At 40.3% G+C, this 19776-nt stretch overlaps 1 protein-coding gene across 2 annotated transcripts in view; it reads right to left on the bottom strand.

The window, feature by feature from the left end:
- Nucleotides 1–315: 315 nt before the first annotated feature.
- PRKAR1B (protein kinase cAMP-dependent type I regulatory subunit beta) overlaps nt 316–19776 on the bottom strand; it is a 112154-nt gene continuing 92693 nt past the window's right edge. For both annotated transcript variants that reach the window (XM_067550915.1, XM_067550916.1), the window contains exons 10-11: nt 3504–3585; nt 316–3106 (exon numbers count right to left, since the gene is read on the bottom strand). In XM_067550915.1, the coding sequence (XP_067407016.1) occupies nt 2934–3106; nt 3504–3585 (255 nt within the window). In that variant the 3' untranslated portion in view covers nt 316–2933. The remainder of the gene's footprint in view (nt 3107–3503; nt 3586–19776) is intronic.

The following is a 19776-nucleotide window of genomic DNA, read 5'->3' as shown; positions in this document are numbered from 1 at the left end:
TTTCAATCCTCCTGGCTTTGTACAGGGTCTCCACAATTTCAATGAGCCTGTTCACATATTTAAATTATACACGTGCTTAAGCAACTTGCTGAATTGGGGCCTAAATGCCAGCACAGAAATGCCTGGGGGAGTATGGTGCCCATAAAGAGATTAGTCAGATGCTTACATTTAAGCATAAGTTTTTTCTCTTATTGACTCCCCAGAAAAACATACCAGTCTCCCTTTCTGTATAGCATCAGGATTATTTGCCTTTTCCCTATTCTGATTGTTTTTACATTACATTACACAATACAGTATTCTGCACCCTAGTTTTTTTTTTCAATAGAGCTCAAATTTTTATTACAGTATTCAAATTTTTAAATACAACAACTTCCATTGTTAAGAAGCTCACAAGTGCCACATATAACATACAAGAATTTTATTCATACCATAATTCTGTCCCATTATCCATATCAAATATTACAATAATCTTTAAAATGGAATAGAATGTTCCCCTTACATCAAAGAAATTCTGTTGTTAAATGTTTACATGTCTCTTCACATTGCTTACAACAGAATTGTAATTCAAATCTTATTTTTCATTATCTTTAAAGGTTCATAGCAAAGTATCTGTTATGTATGGGTGTATAATTAACTCTCAACAGTGAGGTTAATACACTCAATGTTTAAGTAATGCTGAAAAGTTTCCTGCAGATTATGCCAAACACTCACAAATTTTTACCAATACAGCAGCAGAAATGCAAGAGATAAAACAGCATATATGAGTGAGTGGTAACTTTTCTTTTCTTTTTTTAATTGCACAGAATAGGAGAATACAAAAATGGTTAAGCAAATAATGAGTTTTGCATGTTTCTTGTATGAATGTACGTATCTGGTGGATTTTTGTCTATATAAATGTTTCTAATGAAACTGCAAGTTGGAAAACAAAACATTTTGAATGGTCACATTTAATAATCCATGCAAGAATCATAACAATCATAACAAATAATAGTAATAAATAGATATTATTAGGATCACTAAAAACATACTGAAATAAATTAAATACCTTGAAATTATGACAGGCCTCATCCTGAAACCCATGGATTTATGTAGCTCAGTGAAGATTACTCTGAGGGTTGTCGTATTGAACCCCAGCAGTTTTCTTGGTGGGAAAATTCCCAAAGGAATTTTTGTTAATTTAGGTAAAAAGAGCATAATGAGTTTTTTTGGGCTTAGTTAATTTAGCCATGTTCTTGACTAGCCCTTCTGATTTAAAAAAGGTTCTGGCTGCCTTATTTAGTTTGTCATTTCAGCACATAAGGACATGAAAAATTCTCATTGTCATCAAACCAGAGGATGCTTTAATAAACAGAGAAATATGGCTTTACCATAATCAAAATAAAATGGATATATGGTGTTTATGGTAGTTGGATGCAAACATTGACACAGAGATCAAGCTGAGTTTTCCTCCAATAGAAAAATTCCCCAAAGGAATGATTTAAAATGTTAAAATCTTGGAGGGCTGCCGAGTAGGCGAAGGCCTGGTCCTGCAAAAAGCCCTACACAAGGGCCACAAGGGAGTCAGTGTGGCTTTGTCCAGGAGCAGGGGTCCTGGCCCATACCATTCAATGCAGGATTAGGGCCCGATTGGTATCTTGCACAGCTTTTTGACAAGAGGCAGCTTAGTAAATACGCTTGATTCAGAGACGATTCGTTTTAAAGCACATATCTGCTTTCAAAAGACCTCTATCGTACACAAAAGCAAAGGTATTTTAACTGCCGTAAAGGGACTGCATGGAAAATAGTTTCATATCAAACTGCTGTTGAATACCGTGGATGTGCTTCTAGCATGATCTCTCAAGCTTTTTATATACCTGTCAGGGAAGCTGCGGATGATATTTTGGCGTATAGAATGCTGTTTCAAAGGTCTTAGGACCTGATCCAAAGCCCACTAAAGTCCGTGGAAAAGCTCCTATTGACCTTAGTAGGCTTTGGCTCAGACTCTTAGTTAAAAAGGCTGAGGACAACCCACTTGGGGAACTAATGACTACACTCAGGGCCCCCACATAGGAAGGAAAAAGGGTTCGCTTTACTGGGGCCCGGAGGCCCTTGGACCTGGCCCCGGCTGCAACCCCCAGGAAAAAAATGTTCATGGCTCATGAGATTGTATGCATGGGATGAGGGATTGTGGTATGTGTGTGGGAGGGGGCCCGTGTTACCAGTTTGTACTGGGCCCAAAAAAATTATGCTTGGGCTCTGGCTACATTTACAAAAAAATCCCACACCTTTCAAAACTGAATTGGAGTGTGGACAGTTGACCAAATGTATCCCTGATGTAATGCCACTGCCTTCAAAGACCTTACATCAGGAACAAATCTGGCCCAGTAGGTTTAACAGACAAAATGATCCAGGGTTCTACTCTTTCTCGGAGTTATCGGAACGATCAAAATCTTCCTCTTGCCTTCCCCCCTCAAATTGTGCAACTGTCCTATGTCATGTGGTGTTTGGTAAACTTCCAGTCCATAGCAAGTGGAGAGCATTTTACACCGAAGGGCAGAGGGGGATGTATATTCATTAAAAAGGTTTGACAAAAGATGGATAGGACTAACTTTCTGGAGAATGAGCTAAAATAAATGGAGAAATAGAAACTCAGATGTATTTTTAGGTAGTTAAAAATGCACAATGAAAGTATTTTATATGGTAACACATAGCAATCTTACCTGGAAGCCAAAAACCTAACCATTCATAAACATTCCTAAAAGCTAGTCTTATCCAAATGGTTGTCTTCCTGCTTTAATGATACATAACGTTTTAATTTATATCCAGTGCATCAGACATAGACAGAAAAAGAGACATAAAATACACACTTTTTTCTCTTCATAAAGCTGCTGAGCTGCACAGGTCAGATTTAAGTGCACGGGGTAACACAAAGGCAGCATTCCAAATGGAATAACTTAGACTGTAAGAGAAATGAAACTGTTGTATCTCTGAATGTTTCTCTTGAGGATTTCAGAACAAGGACCAAGCACTCGTTCAAAGCGAGGACGATCCAGCTTTACGCACTTCAGTGGCCCACGTGCCACTACAGTGGCTGCCCTGGGACGATTGAGCAACAGTGCTATCTCACCTAGAAGCAGGAATAAATATACTGTCACATATTCTCTGTTTCCTTTTTTTTTTGGTGGACACTATAGACATCATACATCCCTTAACAAAAATCTTGATAGACACTTTACATAATTCAGTTGCAGCTACTGTTGCCCTATACATGCATGTGCCATTTAAAATTACTCAGAAGTCTAACATTCATAATGTTTTAATGAGTCTAATTTACACTGCTGCAGATCCAGAATAATGTCATCTTCAGTGAAGTTACTTAGGATTTACACCAGGACAGAGCAGAATCTGACCCTATATTTCCCTGTTGTTGATTGAAGCATATAAAACGAATTTTGAAGGAGACTAATTACATTCTACATGTTTTCCAAACAAAGTTTTATTTTATTACATTGAATTTTTCTTACCAAAATAATCCGATGGACCAAGTCTTCCAACTTCTACATATTCCTCATTATCAGATCTGCGCTGAAGAACAGAAGCTGTGCCCTAGAAAACATAATTAAAATTTGAACAGTTGTATCCTTTTGTTTGAATACGACATACTATGCTTGTAAAAAACTTAAATCCAAAGTATTTTCCTTGGCAGTGCATCAACCATGTTCTTAGAATACTGGGTATAAAGAGATGGCAATCTCAATCTACATTACTCAAATTTTAATGGAAGTAATGAAGAAAAAATTCAGTAATACTGCATGGCTGGATACATTTTTACGAGTGCAGCTATTGTACATGTGGAGCTCTTACTGAAATCATTAGGAGCAAGATCAGATCCTGTAGTTCTGTCCTTGAACACTATAGCAGTGACTTGCATAAATAGAAAATCTACTATTCAAAAATACTGTTTGGAATGAATGTAGGGCTTTGTGAAAGGTGCTGGACTGCCAGATTTGACGGCTAACGTTCTTTCTTCATTCACAGAACATTTACATCATGGGCAGTAAGAAAGTAAGCTTCCTATACATTGCCCTGCAACTCTGTTCTAAAAGGCCCGCCTCTAGCAAGGAGAGCATTTCAGTCCTCATGGCTGTTCAGTCATTGGATCTCTGCTGAGGTTGTCAACATGGAGATCAACTGTGCTAGCTGCCATACAGATTTCTCTGGCAGGGACCTTGTACTAGATCCACCAAACTCCCATCATAGTGTAGCTTGATCTAACCTAGGCTCCATATGAGCTGGAAATTTAAGAGGTGAAAATCTCCATATCACATTAGCAATCCCTTAAGTCATGCAGTTATCTGATGAATTATAAAATCTGGCTAAAGGGGAAGCATTTCAAATTGAACATCCATCCCCCAAATTCCCATGTCATACAATATTCCTCTTAGAGGCTAGGTTTCTTGATACCAGATGCTACTCTCACGGCTTGTCTACACTACAGTTTGTAATGATGTAATGGTAACAGCCCTAGGGATAAACATGTCAAGTAAACATTGTTCCCTGTCTACACTACGATTAACAATTGAGCTAGTTAACGCTTGTTAGTTAACACATGTTAAAACATGGTTACAGTCTGTAGCACAGACAAGGCTTCAAAGAGATTCTTGGCATATATATAAATACTCTTTCTTGAAGGAAATCTCCTATTATTTTCAATGCACAGCATAAAGTTCTCATAGATGAAATAAAAAGAATATCTCTGGCTGCAAGCCACCTATTCTTTTGTAGTAACAAAGAAGGATTGACAAGGGAATATTCAAGCCTGTGCTATAAAAATGCAACTCAAAAGGATAAGGCAAAGAGGAGATATATTTATTTTCTATTGAAATTGATAGATATATATATATAATATATATATACATGTATATTTAATTGATAAATGACCCAGAGACACATTGTTTGTGATAAGAATGATGATGAGACTGTAAGGACAGTACAGGGGAAAAGGAAGTTTTTAAATCTAAGTGTGGAGCATCCATAATAGATGATTGCGCTGAATCTACAACTTTTCCATCCTTTCCAAATCACCCCCCACAGACAACAATGGGCCTTATTATAAGAGGATAGAGCATGAATAAATAGGTTTAAGTTTTCACTTTTGGAAAAATAAGTGAGCCAAAGCCTGCCCTAGCTAGGGCAAGGAAGGGGAGCAGACACACTGTCTGGTGTGTCTTGTACTAGAGAGATTCTTCCAGCCAGGGGAGGAGTCCACAAGGTATCACATCTTAACACATTTTGCCGCTACTCCGATCCTTGTGTTTTATTCAAATGGATTACAAATCAGAACAGAAATATCTGGCTAGTTAACTACTGATCTTTGTTTCTTTGAGATAGTAAGGCATAGTAACAACAAACAGCAATGGAATATTCATTGTTATGTAAAAGCTTATCATAATTCACCTTCCTCTGAACAAGTGCTACAGAGTTTTCTTGCATCATGCCTTATTTCACAATAGATTTCTTTTTTTAAAAGCTCATACACTTATTAAATGCTGGGCCATCCACTAGGTTAATTTATAACCTTAACCTTTACACGGTGCACAAATTAGAAGGCAAATCTTGTTTCTAATCATGCCAAGAACCGCATGTAAATATTAAATAAGGTTTGAGCATTATTTCACAAGTCCCCAGCATCTGTTGCTGTTTGTCATTTATCAGATTCATCCAGTACATTAAAAGTTATGATCTCCCCTGTTGCTTCCTTACCAGTAACATGTGCTTAGTATAAACTACTAGACAGCATTGTTGACATGTTTTCTTGGGCATCACAATTTATCATGTCATCATATCAAATGCTTGCTTCAACAGTATTTCAAAAAAGAATAAACTCTACAGATAAAATCCTGGCCCCAGTGAAGTCAATGGCAAAACTCCCATTGGCTTCAATAGGGCTGGGATTTCACCCCGTAAAGAACAGGAGTGGGAAAGACATGAAATTCACAAACATGCTATAGACACTTCTCGCCTGAGTAAGGGCAACTGACCTGGGCAATGGCATGCAGGATCAGTGTCCATATTGTTTTTAAATAAGCCAGACTTACAATTCTATTTTGTCTGTCAAAACAGTCATGCACATAAAACTGTCTGCAGCAAATTTAGGGATACCCATTGAAGTAACTGGATAGAAGGGCTGAATATACAAAAGTGATTTGGTATCTGTCAAGTCTCCAGCAAAAATTCTTTATCCTTGATAAAACTAAGCTGTTTAGCCAAAGCTGCTGGTTTCCAAGCCTTTCAAGTAAATATGTAAGAGGCTGGAAATGCAGTAAGTGTACTGATGGGTTGTTTTTTTTAACCACACTGACCACAGTCGTTCTCACAAAGTGCACGCGTGCGTGTGTGTCCGCACACACACGCACTGAATGCTTCACCCTCCAAAGTAACGAATGGAAATAGAATAACCCCTTTCTCACGAAGCTCCATGTCAGCCGCAGCCCATGGGCCCACGCCTGCTTGCCTTTAGCACCCAATTTGCTGTGGATCAGCTTCCACGCTGATTTCAAGCCACTCTCATTACTTCAACCCCAGTCCCAACCCACTTTTTTCAACATTTATTACAAATGAAAATCCTGATAAACAAAATCAGACATGTACTGACCCTCCAGGTTAACGTTCCCAACTACCCATCCTGAGAGAATTACAATATCACGCATACTCCTTCCATCTCTCCTAGTATCACCTTTTATGGGCCTCTTTTATTATTGTTACTATTTTTGATAGGGTCCAAATGACAAAAAACTTCAATAAATCAAAGTTTTCTGAAGCAATTTCTTCCACCGTTCCATTGCAGTCTGCCTTTTTAGAAACACCGTGATATCTGCTGGAGAAGCACAGATGTGTCTGGGCTCCACAATAAACACTCAGCTTGGCAGGATAAAGCATATTCCAGATACATATTTTTCCACTCTTGTTTTAACAGTCACATTCGCTCTTCCCGCTGCTCAGTGAAAACAAGTTTATAATAGAGTCAAAGAAGTTTCCTGAAACCCTGACAGCAGCACCCAGATGTAAGACCTGATTTGCCTCTTTCTGCAACAGTTGCACACTTCACATGTACTTCTCTGGGCTAGTGTCAGAGTGCACTGCCCAGAAAGCCAGCCTCCATTATGGCAAAAAGAAGAGGGTGTTTATAATTATCCATCCATAACACTTCCATTTTACATTATGAATAAATATAGCTTTTGTCACCCAGAACCCATTCTCCTCTAACATAGAGGAGAAAGAGTATAATGGTACATGTATAATAGGTCCAATGCAGACATGAAATAAGTCATAAAAAATCATAAGTCATAAAAAATCCACAGCTCTTTATTATCCAAAAGTTATAAATTAAGTCAATAATACCAAAACTAATTAGGTATTGGTCTCCCAGCCTCCACCTCCACCCAAGGTTTCACAGCCATGCTTTATCTTAGCTTACTTTTCAGATGTTCAAAGTATGATTTCTCAGCTGTCTACATCCATTGGGCCTAGCCTTACAACCCTTGACTCCCGTGAGAAGTCCTCAGCTGCATGAACATTGCCATTGGTCCCAATCCTAGGAAGCAGGAGCACTTTGAGGAGTGTTCAGAGAGCCTGTCTGCCCTCTCCTCCCCAAAGCATTTGATCTCAATGGGCAAACACTTCCCTTTAAGTGAAATACAGCAATTTGCAGGATTGGGCTCCACGGGACAATTCACGTGATCAGAATTTTGCAGGATCCCAAGCCCTTTAACGCTGTTCAGTTTAAAATGGTATCTTGTACGCTGATAGTTATTTCAGTCTCCTCCTCTGGGGAGCAAAACTTTGAGAGTACACATTGTAGGCATCAGGAGGAAGTTTGGCAACATTTAATAAATCAGTATTTTATGATTATATGAAACTGAAAGCAGACAGGCATGTCTCCTCATTAGCAGAAGTTTGGGAGTAAAATGATAAATCTTTAGTGGATCTAGGAATTTTCTCATTCAGGCACTGAGGGATCTCTGTCTTCCCAGTAACTGATATCATTAACCTCTTCTCCTCTCCACCAAGTAAATACAGGCATCTTATTGCAAAAACAACAGGAGTAGCCGTTCTCAAAGCAATGTGCCACCACCGTCCCACATCGTCACCCCACACACCTATTCACTCCCTGTGTAACAGTTCATTCGCAGCAGTGAAAAATATTTATGAATGTCTTTCAGATGCACCAGCAATTTGCTTTGCAAAAATTTATAACTTAGATACGGCACCATAATTTAAGATGTAAAAATTAAATTAAATTTTATAATCCATGTGCTTCCATCCTCTCCAAAGTAATGAGTTTTTGATGGATGTTTTACTTTCTGACCATACTGGTGGGTTAGACATCCCAGAAAGTTAACCATATCTATCATCCTTCTAGGATCAAGGCACCCCAGTAACATTGATAGGGCCTGACCCTGCACTTTCTTACTCACCTGAGTCACTTTTTACTCAGATGAGTGGTCCCTCTGGCTCCAGTAGGACCATTGTTGTGAATAACATGACTCATCTGTGGGATCAGGCTGATATTCTATTCATATTGGGCCTGATCCAAAGTCTGATGAAGTCACTAGGAGCTTTTCTGTTGACCTCCATGGAATTTGGATCATGCCCATTAATGGTGGGAGAATCTTTACTAAAAATCACTGGCATTAAATATTTTACCTTCCAAATATGTTGCTCCTGAGGTATGATCAATGTATTGAAAAGTGCAAGACAAACTGGTATGCTACTACCCATAAAAATAAGGAAAGAGGAGATATTAATAAACAATAATAAGGTTGGCAATAATGAGAGAATTTCAAGGTTATTTAAAAGGTGTTACGGTTTTTGGAGGAGTATAAACTCTGTCAAATTCAGTGTAAAAGTATGATTAGGCAGAACAAAAAAGAATTTGAAGAGCTACTAGCCAAAGACTCAGAAACTAACAAAACATTTTTAAGTACATCAGAAACAGGCAGCCTGCCTAACAATCAGTGGGGCCACTGGATGATCCAGGTGCTAACGGAGCACTCAAGGAAGATAAGGCCATTGCAGAGAAACTAAATGAATTATCTGCATCCGTCTTCACTGCAGAGGATGAGGGAGGTTCCCACAACTGAGCCCTTATTTTTAGGTGACAAATCTGAGGAACTGCCCCAGATTCAGGTGTCAATAGAGGAGGTTTTGGAACTAATTGATAAATTAAACAGTAATAAGTCACCAAGACCAGATGGTATTCACCAAGGGTTCTGAAGGAACTCAAATATGAAATTGCAGAACTACTAAATGTGGTATGCAATCTATCATTTAAATAAGCTTCTGTACCAGATGACTGGAGGAAAGTTAATGTGACTCCAATTTTTAAAAAAGGCTCCAGAAGTGATCCTGGCAATTACAAGCCAGTAAACCTAACTTCAGTACCAGGCAAATTGATTGAAACTATAGTAAAGAATACACTTATCAGACACATAGATTAACATGATTTTTGGGGAAAGAGTCAACATGACTTTTGTAAAGGAAAATCATGCCTCACCAATCTATTAGATTTCTTTGAGGGGATCAACAAACATGTGGACAAGGGAGATCCAGTATATATAGTGTACTTGGACTACCAGAAAGCCTTTGACAAGGTCCCTCACCAAAGGCTCTTAATCAAAGTAGGCAGTCATAGGATAAGAGGGAAGATCTTCTCCTGGATCAGTAACTGGTTAAAAAACAGAAAACAAAGGGTAGGAATAAATTATCAGTTTTCAGAGTGGAGAGAGGTAAATAGTGGTGTTCCCCAGGAATCTGTACTGGTACCAGTACTGTTCAACATATTCATAAATGATCTGGAAAAAGGAGTAAATGGTGAGGTGGCAAAATTTGCAAAATTACTCAAGATAGTGAAGTCCAAAGCAGACTGTGAAGAGTTACAAAGGGATCTCACAAAATTGGGTAACTGGGCAACAAAATGGCAGATGAAATCCTATACTTTGATAAATGCAAAGTAATGCATAATAGAAAACAATACAAACCATACATACAAAATGAAGGGGTATAAATTAGCTGTTACCACTCAAGAAAGAGATCTTGGATTTATTGTGGATAGTTCTCTGACAACATCTGCTCAATGTGCAGTGGCAGTCAAATAAGCAAACAGAATGTTAGGAACCATTAGGAAAGGGATAGATAATATGACAAAAAAGATCATAATGCCACTGTATAAATCCATGATATGCCCACACCTTCAATACTGTGTGCAGTTCTGGTCACCCCATTTTGAAAAAAGATATATTAGAATTGGAAAAGGTACAGAGAAGAGCAAAGAAAAAAAAAGATTAAAAGTATGGAACAGCTTCTATATCAGGAAACATTAAAAAGACAGACTTTTCAGCTTGGAAAAGAGATGACTAAGAGGGGATTTGATAGAGGTCTATAAAATTGTGACTGGTGTGGAGAAACTGAATAAGATAGTAATATTTACTCTTTCTCATAACACAAGAACCAAGGGTCACCCAATGAAATTAATAGGCAGCAGGTTTAAAACAAACAAAAGGAAGTACCTCTTCCCGCAACACACAGTCAACCTGTGGAATTCAGGATGTTGTAAAGGCCACAAGTATAACAGGGTTAAAAAAAGAACTAGATAAGTTCATAGAGGAGAGATCCATGAATGACTATTAGCCAAGATGGTCAGGGATGCAACTCCATGCTCTGCATGTGCCTAGCCTCTGACTGCCAGAAGCTGGGAGTGGACGACAGGGGATGGATCACTTGATGACTGCCTGTTCTGTTCATCCCCCCGAAAGCACCTGGCATTGGCCGCTGCCGGAAGACAGGATACTGGCCTAGAGGGACTATTGGTCTGAACCAGTATGGCCGTTCTAATGTTCTTGTTATTACCGGGCCAAATACTGGCTCCTGACTCAGTCTTTACTAGAATGAATTTCACTTCAACTTCTTAAAACCTAGTTCTTCAGGTTTTATATTGGAGAAGTGTAGCAGCTGAAGTCTTCCCCACACACCTAAAACCAGTACCAAGGTGTAAAGCTGCAGCTTTAGCAAAACTGCTATGCAGCTCATCCATGCTGCTGCACAGAACATTAGGGTCACTGGCTTTGCATAAATGTGAGCTCTTCCGACATGCCTGCCCCCATCACCATACAGCTGGGCATGGAGATCCCTCAATAAAGCAGGTCCCTGCACTGCCTCTCGACCAATGCCTCAACCCCTAATAGCTCCAATGCATGGCTTTTGCAATGCAGAGGGCACTAAGCTTGTGAATTTCATGCTCACTCCTTACTGATTGAAATCAGTGGGCATTTACCAAAATAAAAACCAGGTAAAGATCTCAGGATCTGACCAATTGGAACAAATACTTGATGGCCCAGCTTGATGGCCCAGGCAGCCTGGCCACAATGGGCAGATCTTCAGGAAGATGGTGAAGTGACTCCTTCTCGCTAGGATGTGAAGCAGCTGCAGAACCACTACATGAAGAGTAATCTGCTGGATGGGGCTCAGCGGCCCCCTACTTGTTCTCTATGAAGATGGGATTACTGACTGTGCAGGGAGCCTCTGAAGACCAATGAGGCAGGGCAGCATGCGTCCCCCAGTAATAGATCTAGGTTACTGAGATGTTATTGTTATAATAGGGTAGGCTGTAAGCTACAATATATAGATTAGTTTGGGATGATAGTTGAGAAAGGAGGTTTGGGGCTGGGATTTTCAAAGAAGAAAAACTGAGTCAGGCATGAATTATAGTCATGAATGACTCAATACTATTAAATGGATCTGTAGGAATTGGTGGCGTACTGTAATTTTTAATATGAGTCAGTAAAAATATTTTAAAAATATTTTTCTATCTTCCTGCTTCTTGCAGTTTAATGAAAGAGTATTAGATGGATGTATCTTGTACTTGGAGTTAGAGATGGAGATATACTCTGATCAAACTGTGGAAACTACTAATCCACTATTGATGAGCCCTGTATAAAGGGGTTAAGTTCCCCTCACTTTGAGTCAGATCCTGAAAATCCTTCTTTATATCTTCATTCATGTGAGATGGGGTTTGCACCACTGGGTCCTTTAACAGGAAAATAAATCACAATATCTTACTGCTTGTCTATGACAAAGAACTTAGATTCTATGTGTATATATACCCAATCCCCCTTGTACTGAGTAAAACTCACAGGCTCATTATCAATAATGTTCTGTAAATGGTATGAATTTAGACTGCTCTTTTCACACAATTTATGTTATCAGTGCAAGGAGGTATGGTAAATATAGTACAAGGCTGAGGCAAAATGCTAGCATAGTATCAGCTGCATTGTACACTACTGTGTGCTGTCATCTGGAAATGGGTATAAAACCTAGTACTGCATTTTGCTTTGTATGTTTTTTTTAAAACTTTTTTTTATGTTCTGTCTATTTCACTTCCCTTCACCTCACCAGCACTGAATGGACTGATCCATGAAAGGAGCTTCTGAATGGAAGAGTCATCTCTTGTGAATTGTGTAATTGTGGAACACACTTCCACTTACTGACTACTAACAAATACTGTCAGAGAGCACACCACAGACCACAAAAGCAAGAAAGCTTAGGCCTGGGGTATGTACACTTTTTGTACCAATTTAGCTATAGTAGAACCTCAGAATTACGAACACCTCGGGAATGGAGGTTGTTCGTAACTTTGAAATGTTCGTAATTCTGAACAAAATGTTATGGTTGTTCTTTCAAAACTTTACAACTGAACATTGACTTAATACAGCTTTGAAATTTTATTATGCAGAAGAAAAATGCTGTCTTAATTTAAATGAAACAAGCACAGAAATAGTTTCCTTACCTTGTCAATGCTGTCTTAATTTAAATGAAACAAGCACAGAAATAGTTCCTTACTTTCAATTTCTTAATTTAAATGAAACAAGCACAGAAATAGTTTATTGTCAAATTTTTTTTAAACTTTCCCTTTATTTTTTTTAGTAGTTTATGTTTAACATAGTACTTTGCTGTACAGTATTTGTTGGGTTTTTTTGTCTCTGCTGCTGCCTGATGGTGTACTTCTGGTTCCCAACGAGGTGTTTGGTTGATCGATCAGTTTGTAATTCCGGTGTTCGTAACTCTGAGGTTCTACTGTATTCTGGTTAAGGATGCGATTTTCTGCTGAAAAAGTTACATTGGTGCAACCCCTGGTATGGATGCAGTTACCCCAGTATAAAGATGCTGTGTACCAGTATAGCTTATTCCCCTTTCCTTATGGGAATAAGCTATACCAGCATGAGCACCTTTATACCGGTCTAACTGTGTCTGCACTAGAGGGGTTGTATTGCTTTAACTATACCAGTATAGTTGGAGGTATAAGTTTTGTCTGTAGGTGAGCCTTATCGAGTTGGGGTTACAATGCTGAACATTCTTTTTTGACTCATGCAGTTGTCCCTGAATACCTTTTTGTGCTTGATTGCACCTTTTTTCATGGAAGTAATAATGGGAAAAGATCAAACACACAAACTGGAGAAACTAGCCTAACCTCGTCTTATAAATATATATTTAAACAATTGGGGTCTCTTCCACCTTTTTAAGGGAATCATGAATCAAAGCAGCTGCTCCCACTTCCCAGTTTTGAAGGCTTTTCTGACCCATTTTGCTTCCCTCTGCATCATGTACCAGAAAAGAGTATGTGTCATGCAGGAAATAGAGATGGAAAAAATCTAAGCCTTGTCTACAATACAGGTTACTTCCAACCTACGTGCCGGTGTAGACATGCAATGGCGGCAGAAGAACTTCTCCTGCTGATATAGCTACCGCCTCTTGTGGAGGCAGGAGCTATTAAGTTGACAGGAGAGCTCTCTGTCGTCAGCTTACCTGGTCTACAGTTACCTGGAGATTTGGCGGCAGTCGACGGGAGTTACACAAATTACGCAGGGTAGCTTCTGTAACTCCCATCGACTGCTGTGCTTCCCTTCTGCATGCCGTCTTCACTGCACTGCACCGACAGGAACCGCGTTCCCGTCGATGCAACGCTATGCTACTTGAGGGGGTGGATTTACTCAATCAACTTCCTGATCGATTGAGCGGGTCTAGAGTGATCGATCTGGCAGCGGCGACTTTGCCGTCGTCAGTATAGACATTTGAGTGTCTCCACCACAAGTGCTAAAGTGGCGCAGCTACAAGTGCTGTAGCGTAGATGTAGCCCTAGTCTCTCCCACTGCTACTGCTGTTAAGCCATTGCACTATCAACTGCTAACCATGCATAGCAGACCCTGGCTCTTCCACACTTTGCTAATCCACTCATCCCATAATCCACACATTCACAAGACAAACCTCTCCCCAGTTCTCAGTCACATGAGAGCTCATTAGAGCACTGCGATTCAATCTTTGCTAACCTGTTACAAACTACTGAACATTTACTAGTAAGCTATGGAGTAATATCAGAAACCTACTGCACATATGCCAAACCACAGCTCCATTCAAATCAAAGCGCAGTCAATGTACAGACCCACTGGTTTCAACAGAAGTTGATTTGGGCTTGAAATGAACAAAGAACATTTATGATGCAGCATCCATAGGAGTTTTATTGAATCATCTTTTCCCACTTACGTGATAATTCACAAAATTAAGTCATTCAGAGTATAAATCGCCCTGTCATTAGTTCAAATTAAGGAAATTTAGAAGCTATAGATCCTCTTCCAGGGCAACAAACACACTGGAAACATTGCCTGTCTGATAAGTCCAGCAGATCCACTATCAGCAAATGTTTCAAACAACTTTAAAATTATTTTTCAAACAGTAATAATGTAATCATTTAAATCAATTCAGTTCTTTTTAATTTAAAAACTATCATTTCAATCGTCCTTTGTCCAGTTCTGCAACCATTGCTCTCACGACCATCTTTACTATTTGTTTGTTACTTATGTGAGTAAGGGCTGTAGAATCAGGCCCTAAGTCTGCATAAAAAAACCCCTTTCTGAGTTATGTCCATCAACTGAATTCTTTCCTTGGCACGTTAGGATTAACTGTAGATTACAGTTCTCAATATGCAGAAGAGGCAGCTGCTAAGTAACAGTAGCCTCTACTAACAACATTTTAAAACCTGTTCTGCTATTTTATGCAGATTGTACACACACAGCTTTGCTAATTATGGGCCTGGTCCTGCAAAGCACAGAATGCCTTCAAAGCCCACTGATTTAAAAGGGATTTGAAGACACTCAGCACCTGGCAGGATGAACCCTCAAGGATTCACCTAATGTCGAATGGCTCAAAAGAGGGCATTATCGTAATAATGGAAGCACTGTGCTTCCCCCATACACTTCTCTTGACAGCACAATGGTTCAGAAAAGGCCTTACTATTATTAATACAGTTGCACTGACGTTATATAAGCTTGGTAGCATTAATGCTCAATATTCTTACTCAAAGTTCTCAGCAACATTATTGCATATTACAAGCTAGAGAGGCCACTAGAAAACAAACTGTGGTATCTACATGGCACATGCTCTAGACATTAGCTCTCCAACTATGCGTGGTACTGCACAACGTGCAATGTGATGTGTGACAGCGATATCACACATGCATAAAATTAAACGTGTTTCTAAGCACCCATCACCATAACTCTCTGGGCACCATTTATATAAATTCAGGAATAACATCCACACCCTTAAGAGAGTGAGGAACAAAAGCTGTTTAATATAGGCACCAAAATAGCCACATATATGAAGGTGCATTAAAAATGACAATTAATCATAAACTAAGCGTAGCTTAAAAGAGCAAAAATAACTGAGCTACAGGGCACTTCCTAGGGATATAGGAGAGATCAGGGTTAAGGTCCAGACACAACTACACCCAGCCAGTCATTAATCACCAGGAAATGCCTTTGTTTTGATCATTTACTATTTAAAATCATAGACATTTGAGACAGAAAGACCTTTTACATCATCTGGTTCACCCCTACCCCGGTCTCAGAGACAGTCTTGCTTGGCAACAGTGAGAAAATTTGCATTAAGTCTGTACTGAGTCTAATCATGCTCATTGAAGCCAACCAGTTTTGCTATGAATTTTAGTGGGAGCAGGATGAGAACTGTTGTGTGAGAGAGACCTGCAAATCTGATGCGTTGCCAAAAGAAGCCGAATATCCTGTCAATCAGAATGGATATAGAAAATGTACAGAAACTCCTGAAATACTTAGGTGAAAATATAAATCAAGGAGTCTCTTCTCAGTAGGTGATAGAGGATTTCTCACTCCTCACAACAGGTTAAGTTTATAACCAGTGGAAATGCTTTCTGAAACAGGGCCTATAATCTTCTGACTTCAGAAATGTTACTTTGATTGCCACCAGTGTAAACAAAATCAGGATACAGGACTCAGGTGTCTGATAAATGCATATCTGGCCAATACTACTGCTCAGATCTTCACCTACGGCCAAAAAGTATATAGAGCAGTGCAGAGGGGAGGATGTAAATGTGGCCTTTGTATTTTCTGATTCTAAGCCAGGTGTGTGCTGAGTACTATGTTATATCAGCTACCAGCTGGGATCAGTATGGCAGCTGGAGGTCACTAGGATACCTGGCAGTCCTGCCATATCGCCTGTGCTGGCAGCAAAGACGGGGTGGTGGTAACATGGGGACATCAGTATCAGCTCTTAGCTATAGGAGGATTCCCCTATTCTGGGATGTGATCCTCAAAGGCTAGTTACACTGGCTCTAGGCCCAGATTCTGGCTAAGTGGCTCCACCACAGCTGAGGATCTGGGCCCATGTGCTTTTTAGCTCTACCTAGTTTTAACATTTTAGTTGCTTTTTTTATATACCCTGTCGTACTGGTGACAGAAAAATTACTTATTTCAACAGGCGAACGGTAAAGGTAGACTCAGGTGCCCCTTTTTAAGGAATGATCTTAGAGATACTTGGCCTTGACTAATCTGTAGCTTCTGTGGGAAAACAACAGAATTAATACTCATCCTGATGCCAGATTTTAAGGCCCTTTTGTGCCAAGCGCTGTGGATGACTGCCAACAATGCACTGTTTTCCTCCTTCAGACATGTCAATGTACAAGGCAATAAAAGTCACACACACAAAAATGTTGCATTTTAAAGATTCTTTCTTTCTACAAAACTTGCCATTATCTTTTCTCTCTCTGAAGCCAGGAAACGTCCACTGAGTCAACATTAAAGTGACTCGATAATGGGTTATTCATCAACTGTTCATATTTGAGACTGACCTTAATAGTTATCATGTCTTGGGAGCAGACAGCATAGAATGCCACCACCTACGGAATGGGCAATATTGAATGCAAAAAAGAGAAAACAAGAAAAATAAGTGCTAAACACCCGCATCCTGCCCTCAAACTCCTTTCTAGTGAAAATCATTCTTAGCTGTTAATGTTGTTTTATGGCCCAGTTACTCCTACCACCATCTGCGACTTCATGAAAACATTCTGTAGATATTGAAGTAATCAGACCAAGCAAAAGTCTGAGACAGACATCATAATTAAAGTCTCATAACTAATGCTGTGAGCAGAGCTGGGTTAGCAGCTGCAACCAGCTAGGGCAGTAGCTTCTGAACAACAAACAAAATATTGAGTAATTTGCAGTGGGAATGGAATAAAATATTCCTCCTGGGGTTTGGCGATATCCTTCCCTAGGAGATTTAAAAAAAATAAAAAATAAATACCTTCAGTTTGGTGAACCTGGTGCATTCAAAAATAAAATTTTGCGTTCTGGAATAAATTAAAATACATCCCCTAAAAGTTGCCTTTTCCTACAGAGAAAGCTGTGTACATTCTGCAAATCCTAAGGAAATCTACACTATAAAGCCACTGGCCCTCCCCTGAGGGGCGGCAAAAATCTTGCAGCAAATCCATAGCCATCTCAACAGTATCTTTATGAGCCAGGGCTAAAAGCCATCCCTGCAAGGTATGGTTTTTTTTTTTAGTATGGATGAATTCCTCCAGCATCTAGGAAATCCCACATCCCCTCTTCCCATCAGTTTGAGTACTGTTTATATAGGTATATGTCAAATACTGTTTACATGTATTGTAATATTTTAGCACAGGTACACTGAGACAATACTCAGGTGAGGTAAAAACAGAGCTAGTACTGCTGGGACTGTGGGCATCTGTAGTTTAGCTTTAAAGCACTCAGGGCTACAATGTTCTTGACCATATTGAGTAAATAGTTTGTAATGGTCTGTGAGCAAATACTTGAATCCCAAAGGGCTTTACACATATCCTGACAACCTCCTAAAAACCTGCAGAGACAGCCAGCCTGACTTTGCCAGTCTTACTCATGCTGAGAAATACTTGAATATAGGGAATTTCAGAGCGACTTCTTGACATGAGTAAGGTACAACTCGAGAAGAGTAAGGACAGCAGAATCATGCCCAAAGCAGACCCAGAAAGAAAACAAGAATAAGTTCTAACTAAACATAAGGTCCTGGGCTACGTTGTACATGGAGGAAGGAATCTTAAAAACACCCAACATTCTTGCTCTTTTTGAAAATGGATTGTATATACTGCTTGTTGGGAATGAACGAAACCAGAGGTTCTCGCAACACATTTTTTTGGTGGCCTCAGAGTGTGGCCACCAACTCGTGCTGGCGGCCACTCTGACAATTTTTCCTGAAATACTTAATTAACTTTAGGAAAAACAAATATACATGCATGTCCAAATCACTGTCATTTATTTTTAGGGCTTCATTATTAATTATTAGGGGTTTTCTTTTGCAGACTTAATAATAAAAATAATGTACATTTGTCTCTATTCATCACTGGACCTAAACAGAACAGAAACACAAATAAGATGCTTTGCACATTCTTGTCTTTTTTGTTGTTGTTGCTTTTGCATTTTTGGTTGCTTACATAGACTTGCTAGTTAGTAAGCCTGCTGCTGTGAAAAGTGATATCAACAAACATACACATATCACTTTTCACAACAGACTTACTCAGCCCTGGCAAGCCCAGGGACAAATTAAGCCCTGGATAGGAAGGTGAGTAGGGAGGCAGCAGGGGTAGGAGGAAGGGAGAGACCAGGGGAGGTAGTGGGTAGTGGTGATGGGGTGGGTGACCCTGGGGCTGATCTGAAGCCCCATGGCTGAATCCCATGGCCCAAGCCTGAAGCCTGGGGACCAGAGCCAGAGGGGGCCAGGGCGATGGGGGAGGGGGCGGTGAGTCCGAAGCTGAAACCCTCTGCTGTGTGGCCAAAGCTCAGGGCCAGAAGAGGCAGCGGGGGGCAGGGATGATGGGGAGGATGGTAAGCCCAAAGCCTTGTGGCCAGGGGACAGAGCCCAGGGCCAGAGGAGACAAGGGGGCCAAGGGCGATGGGGGCGTGAGCTCAGGGTCGGAACCTGCCACCATGTGGCCGCAGCCTGGGGCTGGAGGAGACAGTGGGGGTCAGGAGCTATGGGAGAGGAGTGATGAGCCCAAAGCCGGAGCCCAAAGCCCCATGGCCAGGGCACAGAGCCTGAAGCCCCATGGCCGGAGCATGCCTCTTACCACCCTAGGGCTGAAGCCCGACCCCACTGCCCCTGGGAAGGTGGGTGGGGGAACTCCCTGGCTGCCTGCTCCTCCAGTGTTTGTGTCTCCAGAGGGGGGCAGGACCCAATCCCTGCTGGCAGCTCAGGAGGAGGGGCCACTGCTTTGCCCCCTCTTCCCCCCAATCACCACCCAGGAGGCTGTGGCCACAAGAAAAGCCCCTCGTGGCTGCATTTAAGAAACGCTGAACTAGACAACAATTAACATTGGATTTACATCTCAGTACCAGCTTTCCTCCTAGTTTTCAATGTACCCCATACAGGCAATTGGCAGGGCCA

Source organism: Emydura macquarii, unplaced genomic scaffold, assembly GCF_026122565.2.
Source record: "Emydura macquarii macquarii isolate MOO-44397 ecotype Brisbane River unplaced genomic scaffold, CSIRO-AGI_Emac_v2 contig_1348, whole genome shotgun sequence".
Lineage (NCBI taxonomy): Eukaryota > Metazoa > Chordata > Testudines > Chelidae > Emydura > Emydura macquarii.
Note: the sequence above shows the minus strand (reverse complement) of the source record. Positions and strands in the feature narration are given on the sequence as shown.